The sequence below is a fragment of the Sus scrofa genome, chromosome 16 (assembly GCF_000003025.6).
Source record: "Sus scrofa isolate TJ Tabasco breed Duroc chromosome 16, Sscrofa11.1, whole genome shotgun sequence".
NCBI lineage: Eukaryota > Metazoa > Chordata > Mammalia > Artiodactyla > Suidae > Sus > Sus scrofa.
The window spans coordinates 74,713,312-74,730,255 of NC_010458.4; the positions used below are offsets into that span (position 1 = coordinate 74,713,312).

At 45.8% G+C, this 16,944-nt stretch overlaps 1 protein-coding gene across 1 annotated transcript in view; it reads right to left on the minus strand.

Moving 5' to 3' along the window:
• Nucleotides 1-16,688, minus strand: part of ADCY2 (adenylate cyclase 2) — a 424,271-nt gene extending 407,583 nt beyond the window's left edge. Inside the window, 1 exon segment of the mRNA XM_021077007.1 lies at nucleotides 16,436-16,688. Coding sequence (XP_020932666.1) covers nucleotides 16,436-16,663 — 228 coding nt within the window. The 5' untranslated portion in view covers nucleotides 16,664-16,688.

Genomic DNA, 16,944 nt, shown 5'->3' on the forward strand with positions numbered 1-16,944 from the left:
TTTTCATTCATTCATCTAAGATACGTGTGTGATACATCATAGAAAATAAAGTTTTTCATCCTTTTCCACATATATAGTCATACTGCCCTTTACCATAAAGCATGAAAGGAATAAACACAAATTTGAAAGAAAATATTCTATAAAGCTCTGAAATAAATCAAAGAGGATCTCAATAAATATTTCACGTACATAAATAGGACGGCTTACCATTGCCAAGGTGTCAGTTCTTTCTAAATTAGTCTATAAATTCCATGCAATCCCAATCGAAATCACAGCAAGTTCTTTTTACAGATATTTACACTGATGCTAAAGTTTAAACGGAGAGGCAAAAAGATCCAGAATGGCCAATGCAATGCTGAAGAAGAAGAAAGCGGGAGAACCAACACTACCTGACTTGGTTCAAAGCCACAGTAGCCAAGACGGGTGATACTGCAGAAAAGACAGACAGATCAAAGGACTAGAAAGACCCACACTGAGGCAGGCAACTGACACCCTGACAAAGGAGCCAAGGTGATTCCGTGGAGAAAGGATGGAACAACTAAACAGACATCCACATGCAAAATATGACCTGAGACCCACACTTGATGCCTTTCACAAAAATCAACTTAAAACGGATCATCAAGCTCAATGTAAAATGCAAAATAATTCTGAAAAAAATCTGCAAGTCTTGCCATCAGTTGTGTTGTGCAGTAGCCGTGCCCAGAGGGAAAGGGGTCCTGTTGGAAGCTGAGCTGAACTGCCCTGTTGTCCATGGGGTCCTGCTGTGAGTTGCAGGTCTTCGACCCCCTTCCCCCTATGGCTCCTGGGTAGAGCTGAACAGAAGCGGAATCTGTGGCAGAATCCAGAGGGGACAGTGGAGCAAGGGTTTGCCAGAATCCCCTCCCGAGTGCTCCCCGGGGACAGCCAGCCCAGGGAGGTAATCGCCCAAGATCTGGGAGGTGGAAACCACTTGGCACCAGGAAGGGCATGTGCCAGGACAGGGGAAGGGGAGATACACATGGCAGAGCCTGGAGGGCCCAGCCTGCCTTGCCCTCTGCTGGTCCACATGCAGCACAGTGACCAGAGCAGCCGGAACCGGCTCCCCACTGGACACTTTCCTGCGATGCCACATGAGGGTGACAGCTGCCCAGGAACTTCCTGAGCCGGCTTCCCTGGGCTGGCCAGTGACTGCTCATCGCAATGCCCCCTGCTGGTGCCAAGCTCTATACTAAAAGAAAAGGAGGCTAATGAATTAAAAGACCCCACTTCAGGAGTTCCCACTGTGGCTCAGTGGGTTAAGAATCTGACTAGTATCCATGAGGACACGGGTTCGATCCTTGGCCTCGTTCAGTGGGTTAAGGATCCCTCGTAGCTGTGGCTGTGGTGTAGGCTGGCAGCTGCAGCTCCAATTCGACCCCTGGCCTCTGAATTTCCACATGCCGAGAAGGCAGCCTTAAAAAGCAAAACAAAAACAAACAAACAAACAAACACTTCATAAATTTGGAAAAGAACAAAAGAAACCCAAAGAAAGTAGGAAGAAAGTTGGGGTGGCTAGGGACTTTCCAAAATATTCCTTATTTCCTTCTTCTGGGTTCCTTCCGGATGCCCCTTCTGACTTTTAAAGTTACCAGGGGCCATGCTTCGCCCAATACAATGTGGACCTAAGTAAAGTGTTTCCTGATCAGAGGCTGCATGGCGCTTTCTTTCCATGGTAAAAGGTGTCTACTAAAAAAATACACGCACAACTGACACGCTGAGTGTTATGTTTTAACTCAGTGGACAAAACTGAGGACATAAGCCTCAGTCAGGTAGGCGACAGGAAACTTCAGGAGGGCAGGGGAAGCTAGGATATACAGGGGGCTTGCCACAAAGGGAACAAAAGATTCCTGTTAATAAAAAAAAGAAAAAAATCAGATAGCTCAAGTTAAGGAACTTAGCACTTTTCTACGTATCAGAAGCTACAAGGGTCTGGGCTCCTGGAAATCATTCCTTTGATGCGCCTGGGCTGTCTGGGCCAGCAGCCTCTACTTTCCCAAGCTGGGGGCTCACCAGAGGGGCTGGCTGCGATCTGAGGGCTGCTAGGTGTCAGGTCATTCTTAGCTCACCCTCGGAGGTAGCTGCTGCCATCGCTGATGACTGTGACATTCTTTGTTTACTGATATGACAGGCGATGTTTTCTTTCTCAAGAGGATTATAGAAGCATGTGTCACGGGAGGAATCCTATAGCCCAGCTCTCCAAGGAACTGAGATGAGTTCCATCCTGGTCCCCGCTGGCCAGGATGCATATGTAAGAAATAAACCTCTGGTGCGGAAGCCACATTCGAGGTTTGTTTATTAACCCATTACAACCATACCATCCTTGCTGACACACAAACTGGTACCTGAAATAGAGTGCTGCCTCAACAAAGCCTGTGCATGGCTTGATAGCTGCCAGGTGGCAAGAGCAGCAAGAAACTATTATCAGAGATTCAAAAGAAGCAACCGGAGTTCCTGCGGTGGCTCACTGGGTTAAGAACCTGACATGGTATCCATGAGGATGTGGGTTCCATCTCTGGCCTCACTCAGTGGGTTAAGGAGCCGGTGTTGCTGCAAGCTGTGGCACAGGTCACAGATGCGGCGGGATCTGGCACTGCTGTGGCTGTGGCACAGGCCAGCAGCTGTGGCTCCAACTGGACCCCTATCTGGGAGTTTCCCTCTGTCACAGGTGCAACCACAAAAAGAAAAAATAGTAATAATACAAAAGGAACAGAGCAACCCAAGTTACGAAACGGTCCCACACTTGGTCAAAATATCTTCCCGTCTCAGAAGGCAAAAGATGTCCTATTAGAATTATAAGTCGAGACAGGGCTGGGTGAACTTCTTACGTAACAGCTAGATCATTAAAATCTTAGGCTGCATTGGCTGCATGGACTCTGTCACATGATTTAACTCTGCTGCTGTAACTTAAACAGCCATAGGTCATATGCAAATGAGCGGTCGGGCTATATTTCTACTAAACTTTTTTGAAAAAGTAGGCAATGGGTCAAATTGCCTACTTTTTCAAACAAAGTGTAATTGGAGTAGAGTTAAATTGGTCCCAGGCCAATCTGTGGACCCCCTTCTCTAGAAGAAGCCATCAAACACAATTTACAAGCGTGGGTACCACAAGAAAAATACAGGCTCAGAAGATAACTGATTGGTTAGATGGCAGGATGAAGGGGAAGCAAAATCCTATAGATTTGTCAGACTGGAGAAGGAAAATACTTCTCAGTCTCAACCAGAAATGATAGAACTTGGGTCCTAGAGTGATTAAAACTCAATCATGGGTGGGAAAAAAAAATCCAAACTACTACTGACGATGGAATGGATTAAGGTGTGTGAGAGTAAAGCCCAGCTAAGAGTAAGATGCCAATAAATTCTCCCAACAGAACAAAACAGAGCAGGGAAACAAGAACCAGAAAGCGTGTTTCTCAAACAGGCTCAAAGCACACACAGACTGAGACAGAGGGTGAGGGGAGAGAGACTGCGACACAGGTGGAGTGAGAAGGCAGAGGAATATAGTAAATGAAAGACAAATCACTGGAAAGACCAACGGCCATGACTGCTGACACCTGGAGGGGACCGAAATTAAAAACAGAAGAAGTCAAAGAGGTTTTGAGAGATTTGCATTTGCCAAGGACATGGCAACCTGAACTGCGGCTGTTCTAGACTTAAAGGAGATGGGAGGTTCTCCATCTATGTCAGGAAAGAGGTTGAGAAAACTGCTCATTCCCGAGAAGGAAATAGTCCCCAACACTCAATCCATAGGCGGCCAAAAGGATGGCAAAACAAGGAAGCAGCTCCCAAATGAAGGGTTCAGATGTCACAGACAATAATACACAAGGGGACTCTTTCCAGGACAGGAGAATGGGTGTATTGAGGAACCCCTCTCCAGCCCCAGAGCCAGAGGAAATTATAATCGCTACAAACCAGAGACTAATGTGTGTCATTCTCCCCTTAGGATAACGGGAGAGTTTCTGCGGCTATCCTTTGTGTATCGGGTGGCTGAGCAGGTGGTTGGCAGCAAGTCCTTTTGGTCCAAGGGTCTCCAGATCAAGAGAAGCCACCTTCAGGCTTCACATGAGATGACTTCTCAGCATTCCCTTTGAGCAAGCTAGTGTCCTTCACTCACAGATCAGCGGATGGGGCTTTTGGGTGCTCTCTCTTGAGAAGGGGATAGAGCTAATTTCTTAAGGAAGGAGGAACTAAACATGTGGTGACCAGGTAGGTGGACTGTGGTGGTAATTAGGGTGGTAAATTCTTTTTAATGATTTCCTTTTTCTTTTATATTTGTGTTCTCTTCTTTTTTGGTTTTTGTGACTATTGTATGATGATGACGTGCAGTTAGCCTGTTTTTCAAATATTTTATCTACTTGCTTTAGAGTGATAGTCATACAGGCTCAAACACTTTCTGGTTAGACATTCTAGTTCATGTCTCTGCTACGGTTTTGTGAGCAAACATGGCTGCACCAATTCCCTTCCCTGTATCCAACCCCTTGTGTCATTCTCTGCTACACTGACTCTAGCCTTGGCAAGGTCACTCTCTTTGGCCAATTTGATGGCAGCTGCTTGACACAAAGGCATGCAAATATTTGGGGTACTGGGGTCTGCCCTCTTGCATGCTTATTTTTAGAACCCTACATGCATAGTAACTCAGCTGGTCTACATAATGAGCCCAGTGAGTCTGTCGCCCACTCCAACAGCCCTCGTAGACACCCTGCAAACTGGTCGCACATGTAAATGAGAACACCTTTTATGATCCAGATACCAACTGATATGCCAGCTGCAAGCTGACCACATAAACATGCAATAGACCAGAAGAGATCAACTGAATTAGCCAGAACCCACAGAACTGGGAGCTAAGTAAAAGTACAGTCATTCCAAACTGTTAAACACGGGGGCAGTTTGTTACACAGAACAAGCTGACTGATGTATCCTCCATTTGCCTATGGAAGTTGGACATGCTATAGAAGGTACTGTGGTAAACTGTATTTTCCACCGGGGGGGGGGTCATTACACATCCAATCCCATATGCAAGGGGGACTCCCCTCATCCAATGAGGCTCTACCTCCTCCTCCACTGAACCTGGGCAGATCTTTGTAACCACAGTGGAACTGGTGTCAGCTGACTTCAGAGCTAGGATTCTGAGAATGCCATGCCCTTCCACATGGTCCTTAGAGGATGAACTTTCTTGGAATCCAGGTACTAGACTGTAAAGAAGTCAAGGAACCATGTGGAGAGGCCATGTGAAGGTGTTTCAGCCAACAGTCCCAACTGCGTCTCAGCTACTGGCAAGCAAGGACAGCAGACATGTAAGTGATCAAGCCTGCAAGGACCCCAGCTCTCCCCCTCCACATCATCACAGCTGACACGTGGAGCAAGGATGAGCTGCCACTTCCAAGCCTGCCCAAACTGCTGATCCAGGAGGAAAATAAATGATGGTGATGTTTTCAATCACTAAGTTTTGTGCAGGGCTGTTTTACACAGCATAGAAAACCAGAATATTTACTTGGGTCAATGAAAAATGAATGAGAGCAATGGGTCACTTGCACGTGGAAGATGGCAGCTGCTCAGAGTGAAGCACACTTGTTCCCTAGTATAGCCCTTAAAGAAGGAAGGATGTGGTAAAATGCAGTTCCCTTCACTCTAGATCTTAGAGTGACTGGCATGAAAGTTACCCTGCTGACACATTGACTGTGCAGCTTGAACAAAATGTAAACATTTCTTATGTTCATACACTGAGATTTTGGAGATTTTTTTTTCCATAGCATAGTCTAATATGTTCTGATTAACAGGAGAGGTAATAGAAATAAGAACAGATTTTTTTAAAAAATAGAAAACTAAAATTCAATAGAAAGAACCAAAAAAGACAATAGATGGTTCTTGTGAGACAAAACAGACACCTAATGAGATTAAGGAAAAATAGAAAGCATATAAAATAATATTATAAATAAAGCTCAAGTTATAGTATATGTAAAGTAAAAAAAATGAAAAGTGTTATCAAATATATGCCATTAACTTGAGAAATGGGTTGAAACACAAAATTCCTAGAAAAATCTTATTGAAACTCACTTAAGAAAAACATTAGAAATACTATGATCCTATTGCTATAGATAATACTGAAGCAGAAATTTTAAAATCTCTCTACAAAGAAAGCAACAAGCCCATGTGTTTTTAGGCAAATTCTATCAACTCTTTCTAACACAGTGAAAATTTTTAGAAAACTAAAAATGAAGGCATACTCCCTGACTTATTTTATAAGGCCAGCAAAACTTATAAAAAAGACAAATGACAGTTTGATAAAGAAATATTCCAAACTTATTTTAGCAAATAATATTTATAAAAATCTAAAACAAAATGTTAGCATTTCACATCCAACATTTTATTTATTTATTTATTTTTCTTTTTAGGGCTGCACCTGCAGCATATGGAAGTTCCCAGGCTAGGGGTTGAATCAGAGCTGAAGTTACTGGCCTGCACCACAGCCACAGCAATGTCAGATCCGAGCTGCATCTGCGACCTACGCCGCAGCTTGCAGCAAAGCCGGATACTTAACCCACTAAGCAAGTCCAGGGATCAAACCCACATTCTCATTGATATGAGTCAGGTTCTTAACCCACTGAGCCACAATAGGAACTCCACATCCAACATTTTATAAGAGATATAAAAACAGTGTTTATCTCAGGGATATAAAAACAATAATAATCACTGTTCATTAAACTGACACACGCACACACACAAAAACCTATGAGTATCTCAGGTTGATAAAACTCAACACCCAATCACATTTAAACTTTTTTGTAAATTAGAACAAAAGGAAATCTCAAAGGCTATCTACCAAGGCCTATAACCAACATCATCTTAAAGGGATAAACTATGGAAGAATTCTATTTAAAATTAGGAAAATGGCAAGGGTACTCATGCTTACCAGTTCTGTCAAATTATATTAGAGTTCCTAGTGAGCATGATAATATAAGAAAAAGAAATGAAAGGCCTTAGTATTGGACAGAAGGAAACAAAACTCTCAATATTCAAAGATGATATGATTGTCTATGTAGAGAACCTGAAAGAATCTGCATTTCAATTACTAGTAATGAAGACGATATGAGAGTATGTTGTATGATATAAAATAATATCCAAAATTCAATATTATTTCATATCAGCAACAAAATAGTAGAAATCGTAACTTTACAAACACCATTTACATAAGCAGTAAAAAACAAAATATACTTTTGTATTGAGGAATAAGAACAGCCTACAGAAAATTATAAAACATTACTGATGCACATAAGCTAATGGAGAGATGGCCCATGTTCATGGATAGGAAAAATTCAGTATCATAAAATACCAATTCTCAGCAGTAAATCAACAGGTTTGCTATAACACTAACAAAACTCTATTTGGGTTATTTTTCATATGGAAGTTAAGATAATTTGGGTTATTTTTCATATGGAAGTTAATTGATTGTAAAGTTTACACTGACAAACAAAAGGTCAAGAGCAACCAAGAAACTTTTTAAAGAGTTGAATATTACTTGCCTTTCCCAATATAATTATTATAAAGCTTCAGTAATTATATTTTATGCTTGGGTGTGAGTGTGTGTGTGTGTTAAAAAAAGAACAAAAGTTAACCGCTGGAACAGACTAAATAGCCCATAACAAACCACTCATATATGGAACTGGATATATAAGAGATATGGGGAAAGAAGGAACTAAAACGATCAATAAAAACTGATTTGCCACAACAAAAAAAAATATGTAAATGAATCTTGATCACTGCCTTATACCACACATACATCACACGATATATATATAGGGTATGTATGATAAAATGAATAAAGTGAACAAAAAGAAAAGGAAGGCGTTTCCACTGTGGCTCAGCAGGTTAAGAACCAGACTAGTATCCATAAGGATGCAGGTTCGATCCCTGGCTTCACTCGGTGGGTTAAGGATCTGGCGCTGCTCTGGCATAAATCACAGATGAGGCCCAGATCTGGCATTGCTGTGGCTGTGATGTAGGCCTGCAGCTGCAGCTCCTATTTGATCCCCAGCCTGGGAACTTCCATATCCTGCAGGTGAGGCCCAAAAAAGAAAAAAAGAAAAGTAGAAAAGGGAGAGTGTGACAAACAAAAAGTGCAAATGAATTAAACTCTGAAGGCAGGCGGGGGAATGTGTGAGGTGCCACATACAGACCGAAGTGCATTGCACGGACTGGGTTTGTAGGTGTGTAACTTCAGTATCAAGAAATAAGCAAACCAAATAGATATCAAGGAGGACTGAGCTCAAGAATCAAAGATCAATCAAATTAATCAAATGATAAATCCCATTCTGTGGACCTCACATCCAATTCTGAATTACGTGGATGTTATATGTTTGAATGAATGACAAGTCAATGATGGGAAAGGAGCCATCATTTTTCGGAATTATGTTAACAGTTCCTCATTACGTCTTTCATTTATCGTCACCTGATCCCCTTATCCTCTGAATTTTTAACATCAAATAGCTCTTGTTGGTTCGAGTAATGCACCAGTCTAAAACTCCCTTTTCTTTATAATATATAGCTTAAAAAATAATGCTGCACATTTAAAACACATGTGATAATTCAGCCTTGGGAGTAAGCACGTTGGAATGAAAGCCGCACCTGCGACCTCCAGCTCATCTTGGCTGTAATGTCCCAACATCACTACGTCTGAAGGATGATAATGCACACTGGTGGGAACGGGCAGCAGTTCGACCCCCAAAGCCCTGCAGTCAGAGCTCCAGCGCCATAGTCTGGCTGGTCATCTTCTTTACCAGGAACCTTCCATGGGGTGGTAACGCTAGACTAGACTGATTCATGTAATTTCCTCAGACATCATCTTGAGAAATTCTTCTTGGGAATTTCAACATTCTAAAAAGAAGCTATTGTACTTGATGTTTGTGTGTTTCAAATGCAATCAATTATTCATTCAATGGATTTTAATTGTACTAGCAACTGAAATTTCCCATTTCAACCATCAAGTTTAGTGTAATTTTTTTTCCCTTGACACACCCATAACACACAGAAGTTCTCAGGCCAGGGATCAAATCCCAGCCGCAGCTGCAACCTACACCACAGCTCACGGCAATGCCGGATCCCCAACCCAGTGAGGCCAGGGACTGAACCCACATCCTCATGGATACAGTCAGGTTCAGAACCTGGTGAGCCACAATGGGAACTCCCTCAAGCACCAGGTTTTTCAAAGTGACTTGGTTCGACTGTGAGATGCAACTGGCCGTATGTACCCCTAACGGCGGTGACCCGGGTTTGTAATCCCCTTCTCCCTGTCTTGATGCTGTTGTTTCTAGAGCCCTGGGCAGAGTCAGAAAACTAGCTGGCAAAGTTGCCCATGAGGTTTTTCAGGTGGAGGCTCTTATTACTCTGTCCATTCCTCTCTCACCTGAAGCTGGCACCTGGGGATGCAAGCCAAGCCCAACTGAAAAGAGAGCAAAAATAATGATACGTAATGTTGCCAGCAACACTCGAACTGAATAAGTCTTCCGCAGAGTTCCCTTGTGGGGCAGTGGGTTAAGGATCCAGCATTCCCACTGCCATGGCTCGGGTTACTGCTGTGGCACAGGTTGGACCCCGGGCCCGGAAACTTCCACATGCCCTGGGCACAGCCAAAAAGAAAAGTGAAGTCTTCCTCCAAACCTCTGCTGGCTCCCTTCCTTGCAACGTGTATTGTATTCATATACAAAGAGGGCACAGAAGCAACATTACTGAAATCTTAATTTGGTTAAATGGATCAAACATAGGAGCTGACGCAACAATCCTTTTCTCTTCTCCCAAACGCACCTGGTGGCTGCACACAAGAGCTGCCAGATCTGTGTCAACTTCCCAGTCTGATACCGAGGAATTGCCTGCTATGTATGATCTTATCACGCTTGGTAATTTTGTACATTACTACCAAAATTAAAAAACAGGAAAGTCAACATGAGCTCTGATTTGGCAGAATTTTGCTGCTAGAGAATGGTTGGCACATCAGCACGTGACTTTAATTAAACTATGCTTCTCCCTCTTTTTAAAAAAAAAATAACTCAAAACTACATTCACAGTTTATGACATAAACAGAGATGCATTCCTGTTCTTTCACACCCAGATTTGAAAATCCTAGTACTCATTTCGTTGTCAGCCTGATATACACCAACAGGAGACCCGGGCAAGGCGACCTCACGTGGGGCAAATAAAATGATGAAAGCAACCTTCATTTGTTTCCCAAAAGATCTTCCTGAGCCTGGCTGTGTTACTCATTTTAGTCCACAGTAACTGAGGCCACTGCAGGTAAAGCAACTTGTCAGGAACACACACGAGGCGACAACACTGAGACTGGATCCAGGTCAAGTGACAGAGTTTTGTGCCCTTAGGCAGGCGGCTACCTGGTGGGAATGACAGCCGCTAAGGAAGAAGCGTCTGGAGCCTACATTGCACATGTTAATGAGGCACCTGCCATCTGGTTAGCGCTGTGTTCAACCTGGGAAGGGCCAGGCTTCCTCCCTGAAAGAACCAACGATTAGTCGAGGAAACGAGATGAACTCACAAAATCCGTCCGATGACAGTCATGGAGCGATTCAATTATGTCCTGCGGTGAATGAGCGGCAACCGGTATGGATGGGAATATCCAGCCGGGCTGGACGGTTTGAGCTCAAGAAACAAAGAGTCTGAACTTGGAAAAGCAGCCCAGGCTGGAGGAGGGTTCGCAGGGACGGGAGGGTTGGAGGACGTTACAGCGAGGCTGGACAGGACCAGATGTAGATGCTCTTAGCTCCTGCGGTGAAGACGCCACACACCCGACAGCAGTGTGTCTCAGATGAGCGACTTCAGAGCTGGTGCCACCCAGAGGGACGCCCACCCCAGTGCCGGGTCCAGGAGGCACTCTGTCAGTACCAGGAAGGAAGAATGAGGGAAGCCCAGTGGTGGGGGCAGGGGTGCTGATGGCAATACTGAGTTATAGAAAGAGCTAGGGTACCATGGATCATGCACAAACACGGAGCTCAGACTCACCCATCACGAGCAATTCCTGACCAAACAGATCAGAGTGCTTAATATAACCATAAAACACCCCTACCAAAGTCAGAAACCAGCTCTAACAGCACAATTACCTTTTAGATCGAGTGCCTGATTTAAAAAATAAGTATCAGTACGTTTCATGCAGAGCTCGCTAGGACTGCGTTTGAGAGGCCACAGGATTTATGCCAGGGACTTAGGCAACAAAAGCAAAGTTCCAAATGGATCGGCTGCTTAACGGGGAAGACCCTGGATTATTCAGCATAAAAGAAATAACTGAAGTTTACCCAATGAATTAACCGTGGGGAAACATCCCTGCCCAGATTCTTTTAGTATGAAAAGAAAAAAAAAAGGGGGGGGGGAGTTCCCGTCGTGGCGCCAGTGGAAATGAATCTAACTAGAAACCATGAGGTTGCAGGTTCGATCCCTGCCTCCCTCAGTGGGTTAAGGATCCGGCATTGCCGTGAGCTGTGGTGTAGGTCACAGATGCGCCTCAGATCCTCCGTTGCTGTGGCTGTGGTGCAGGCTGGCAGCTGTAGGTCTCATTCGATCCCTAGCCTGGGAACCTCCACATGCCCGGATGCAGCCCTGAAAAAAAAAAAAAAAAAAAAATGGACATGTGACTCCATTACATAGAATGTAGCTTGTGGATTTTTGTATCATACGATATTTCAAGAAAACTGCTGCCACGCCAGGGGAATTCAAGATCCGCGGTGATCGCCAGTCACGTTCACCCCAGCAGAGTCAGCCGCCCAGTACTGCGACGGAGTGGCCTTGAGAGAGGCGCTGCCCTCTGTGGGTTCAAGTTTCCTCCTCTGAAGCGGGAGCGCCCTTCCAGCTCACAGGCTACGTGACTGTGCTTTCACAGCAACCCCGAAAATGCAAAGACTCTGGCCCCGTTATGACAACAGCTCCTGAGGTCATCCCCTGTGCCAGGCATTATCTGAAGCGCTTCCACGTGCAGTGGTTTGGACCAGCGCTTTAGAAGGCAGGGACCACGCCACTTCACAGACAAGAGACCTGCAGCATAGAGAGCGTGAACAATTTGCCCAAGATCACAGAGGCGGAAAGGGCCACAGTCACAGTGCCAACACGCCTAGATGCCTTTAACCAGTACATTCTGCCTCTTTTAATGCAGAACGCGAGGCAGGGTGTGTGTATTTAATTATGCACTTTAATATCCAAAGGAGGCTTCCAAATCCTTTCTTGCAAGGCCTTGAAATCGCAACCACCTTTCCTGCAGAAAATTAGTTTTGCATTGTCTTTTTTTTATACCACAGTTAAATTATAATTAAAACGACTTATTGAATTACGGGTTGCAAATTACAAACACCTGCCAAGGAAGTGTCTCCTGCATGTATAGAAACTCACCGAAAGACCAAACTTTTCGCTCCTTCTCTTCCTAAGAGCATAGAGGATTCCCTGCCACCCCCAGAATTATGAGACTAGAGAGGTATGCAGAGAATTTCCTGCTCCTTTGAGGAGATGTTAGGCATACTTCTGCCCTTTCCAGCCTGCCAGCCCCAAGAAAGGGGTGAAGGCCTGCTCCCCACTGATCCTTCCACCCACTCGAGGTACTGACATCTGGACTAACAAAGCCAGTCTCCCTCTACAATGACCGGGTTTGCTTATTTGCTTGTTTTTGGAAAAAATACGATTCTGGAGGAAAGTATGTGAGAAAGATGCTGATATATCGGCCCCTTAAAAAAAAAAAAAAAAGTGAGGCTGGGAAACTGATTGGTAGTGCAGTACTTGCGGTCGCTGTTGTCAAGATTTAGCATGCTAAATCACAGGAAAAGCGAGAAGGTAGGTCATAAACTATCAAAATCATATATACAGCATACTTAGTAAAAGTAGATATTCATATGGATGTTGGTACCAGACTAAAAAAAGACCAAAAACATTTTTATTGCAATATCTGACTATTTAAAATTTATGGGAATGAAATTTTCCCGTTCCAGCTGAAATATGGACCATTCCTGATCATAAATCTGAGCCAAAACAAACCTGGCTGGAGCCAGCTGGTACCTGACAAACTAAAAAATTGATGTCAACCTTTCCGAACAATGACAGGCAAATGTGGAGAAAAGCTGGCTGATCTGGGACATAAAAAATGAGAGAAGATTTAAGTCTGAGAAGAGGTTTTTGTGCATTTAGTGCTAAGAACAAGTCTTGGAAAATGACGTGACACAGTGAGACTTAAAACTCAGTCTGGTCTCATTAGCTCCAGGTTTTCTGATGCCAGGGGTCAAGTTAATTTTGTCCATCCTGCCAAATAATATCATCAGAAACTTCCATCATAGGCAACAGAAAAATATTTTTATATTATTAAACAGGATATTAAAATGCAAGACATGCTATCATGAGTTCTATTTACTTGGTTTCATGTCGATATTTCTTGACAAATGTGCGATCAAACCTGCTTGATAGCTTTTTTATGTAGAAAACAGGTAAGCAAGATGATTAAGTTTCAATTCAGAATTTACTTTACAGCATAAAGAAGACTTTGCAGATTACTTTAACTTCATGATCAACAATGCAGAAGCATGGACTGACCATAGATTGAAACTAAATGACAGCCTTTTGTGAATCGTGTCAATTAGGGAAATATGAAATCAAGACACAGCTTACTCTTGTCTCTTTAATAGATATTTCAAGTCACTTAACACAAACGCAATTACATATAGAAAAAAAAAAATCCCTCTGTACTTGGATGATATTCCGATCAGTGTGTGATCCAGACGTTCTGGAAGATTACGGATGTGCGCTAAGAAAGTTGCCAGACTTTTTCTACTACCAGTGCTGATGGGAGTCTAATGGAAATCAAAGGCAAGCAGAGTCATGGGAAAGAGGGAATCGGTCCAAGATTTCAGGCAGCAAAAATAGATCGACTGGGCTCCTGAATTACTTCAGAGCCTGGCGAGTCTAGCAAAGCGCTGGAAAGTGGAAACCTGGGCCAGCCCCAGGAGGCTATTTCCACCCTCCCAGGGGCAGCTCTCTGGGAAGCCAAGCTCTGGTCAGTCGGAGCAAGGAGCCCCCTCACTGCACAGGCACGTGGCTTTAGGTTATAACTCCATCCCACGTTCCGACGCTCCTAACCTAACCATCTTTGATGCCCCGGATGGAGAACATTTTCGGGAAAGTAGAACTGCTGGCTATGATATTCCTAAAAGCAAAATAGAAATGAGCTGTCCAGAGCTCAGAATTGTCCCAGACCGTCGAAGGTCAAGTTGCAAGAGGACAGTACCCCCCCACCCCACCCTATGCATTTCCTAATGCCAAGGCCAAGCAGCCCCAGTCCCCGCCTTTCCACCAGACTGAGTCACTCTTCCTGATTCTGGAACACTTCTGCCCAGCTCATCACCTAGAAGGATTTACAGAGCAGTCAGATCGTGAACCAGGTACGGCAAGGCATAAGATCCACTCCACGGCCTCTTAGACCTTCCCTGGGCTACTGCCACACCACGGGAAGTGCCCGCTGTGTGCCTAAAATGATTGAGCCGAGTGCCAGGAAAGTCTGGAAATGATTGATTTCGCAAGGAAAATCAACTTTTTAAAGCAATACCACTCCACATTTGCACCACGTGAAATGGAACATAGAGGAACTGTGTAGAGAAACACAGAGATCAAAGACAAATTAGGGAAGGGAGCGTTCAGCTGACTGCAATGAATCTCTGATGCCCCATTCAAGAACATCTGCATAGATCCAGGTTTAAGAAGTTGGAGATCAGTGTCATAGCAAACAAAGCAAGCGCTGTGTGTAGGGGAGGCATGAACTTCACACTTGTCTTTAAATATATTAATGGCGCTATAAATAGGCTATCACCTGTTCCTCCTTTTCCATTTGGAAGAGAAGCAGCCCAAACAGGTTTGAATTACAGATTCAACAGAATCACAAGCACACTGTCCTGGCAGAACAGACTTCCCGAGGAAAAGGAACCTGTCTTCTTCCCTGCACGAATGAAGAGAAACGGAAAGGAATGCTTCCAGAAACCCTACTTGCCAATAAGACTGAGCCTAAGTCTTTCTTCAAGTCCTCTTTGGCCCCAAAAGTGGTGACAAGAGACAAAGATGCCATTCCACGGAGCATTCTGGGCTGGTCATAAGGCTGTGAGGGCTGCCCGGAACTGACACCCGGAATACAGACTCAATCTGCTCTCGGTTTTGTATAGGACACGGACCAGATGTGATTGGCGGCATCTTGATCTTCTGCTTTCTAATGTTTATTCTTATCTCACTGAATTCCATCAGAAGGCAGCACCTCTTGACTAGTGTGCGGGAAAGGAAAACTTCATTTTTTAAAGAACCCATGATGATAACAAGTTTTCCCATGCATAATATTTGCACACCATCTGGCTCAGGATATCAGGAATAAACTGCCAAATACCAAGGACAGCTATTTTGCACACGTGGTGAAATAAAAGCAAACACCCACGCTTTTGCTGAGTGCATGTTTATAAGCTAAGCTAAAAAAAAAAAAAAAAAAAAAAAAGCCATTGGGTGCAGACAACCCCAGATCAAACCAGCGACCAAAAATATCTCACTGGATAATCAATGGCTGGCACCCAATCTGCACATACATATCATAGGCGGTGCAAAAGTTTGAACCACACCAACAGAAAGATCAGTAACAGGAAGTTTACTGCCATCTACAGATTTCCCCTCTCTGCTCAAGGGAGTGAGCCAAGGATTTCTGCTGGAAAAATATAAATTGGCCAAACTGACATCAGCCGTGGAGTTGCATTATGCTCCCAGTGAGGAAATCCAGTTTGATAACCTGTACAGAACAGCGACCACCATCAACAGCCACGGTCCACCGATGCTTCTTACTTAGACACTCAGAGGATGCAGACTCACAAGTCAACACCCCCGTTCTCTCTGTCCATGGGGCTAAATGAATACAGATTTAAAGGCAGAGATGTACAATAACATACCAGCCTTCCGTTTCCTCGCCCTTAACCACTTTCCCAAGGCAGGTTTTTTTACCGAGTTAAAGAACCGTCCGACCCAAACTAAAATGCCAGCTCAGGGGCCGTGCAGCGAGCGGCCTCGCGGAGCCGCGCGATGCTGATTCGGATGGAGACCGACTTGAGCGGATGTGGCCGGCAGCGGCGCCGGGGGAAAAGCGCGGAGACTTTGCCCGCGGGTGCGCAGAGCTGGAAAACGCACGCCCTGCCGGTCCACCTGGTGCACGCCGGGCAACTTTATTTTGGGCAGAACCTTCCACGGAAACTTTTCTCCTGCCCGCAGTCCTCGCCCGAGCCAGGCCGGCCGCCGGCGGGCCGGAGGGGCGAGAGCCGCGGGCCGCGGGCCGGCCCCGGGCGGGCGGGACGCGGCTGGCGGGGAGGTCCCTCTCCCTCTCCTCTCGGGGCCCCGGAGCGCGCGGCGCAGGTCCCGCGGGGAGGCCACTCACCAGCCGGAGCGCGAAGAAGACGGCGAGCAGGGCGACGCAGGCGCCCATGACGATGAGCAGCAGGAAGACGATGAGCGGGTGCTGCTGGCTCATGCAGTAGTAGGACTCGTACAGCCAGTCCCGGGACCTCTGCAGCCCGTCGCCGCCGCCGCCGCCCGCCGCCGCCGCCGCCGCCGCCTCGGCGCGGTCCCGCAGGTAGCGGCGGCGCCGCATCGCCTCCTGCCACATCGGGGCGGCTCGCGGGGCGCCCGCCGAGCGCGCCCGGCCGGGGCTGCGCCGCCCGCTCGCCCGCCGCCACCACCGGCGTCCCACCCCCGCGCCGCCTCGGCCGGCCCGGCTGCCCGCACTCCGAGCTGCGCGCTGGGGCCTCCGGCGCGGGCGGAGCTCCGCGCCCCGGGCTGGGCGCGCTGACGCGCGGGCGGGGGCCGGGCGGTGGCCTCGGGGGCAGCTCCCGGCGGCGCCGCTGCCGCCACCGCGCGGGAGGGGGCGGGTGCGACAGGGGGCGCTCG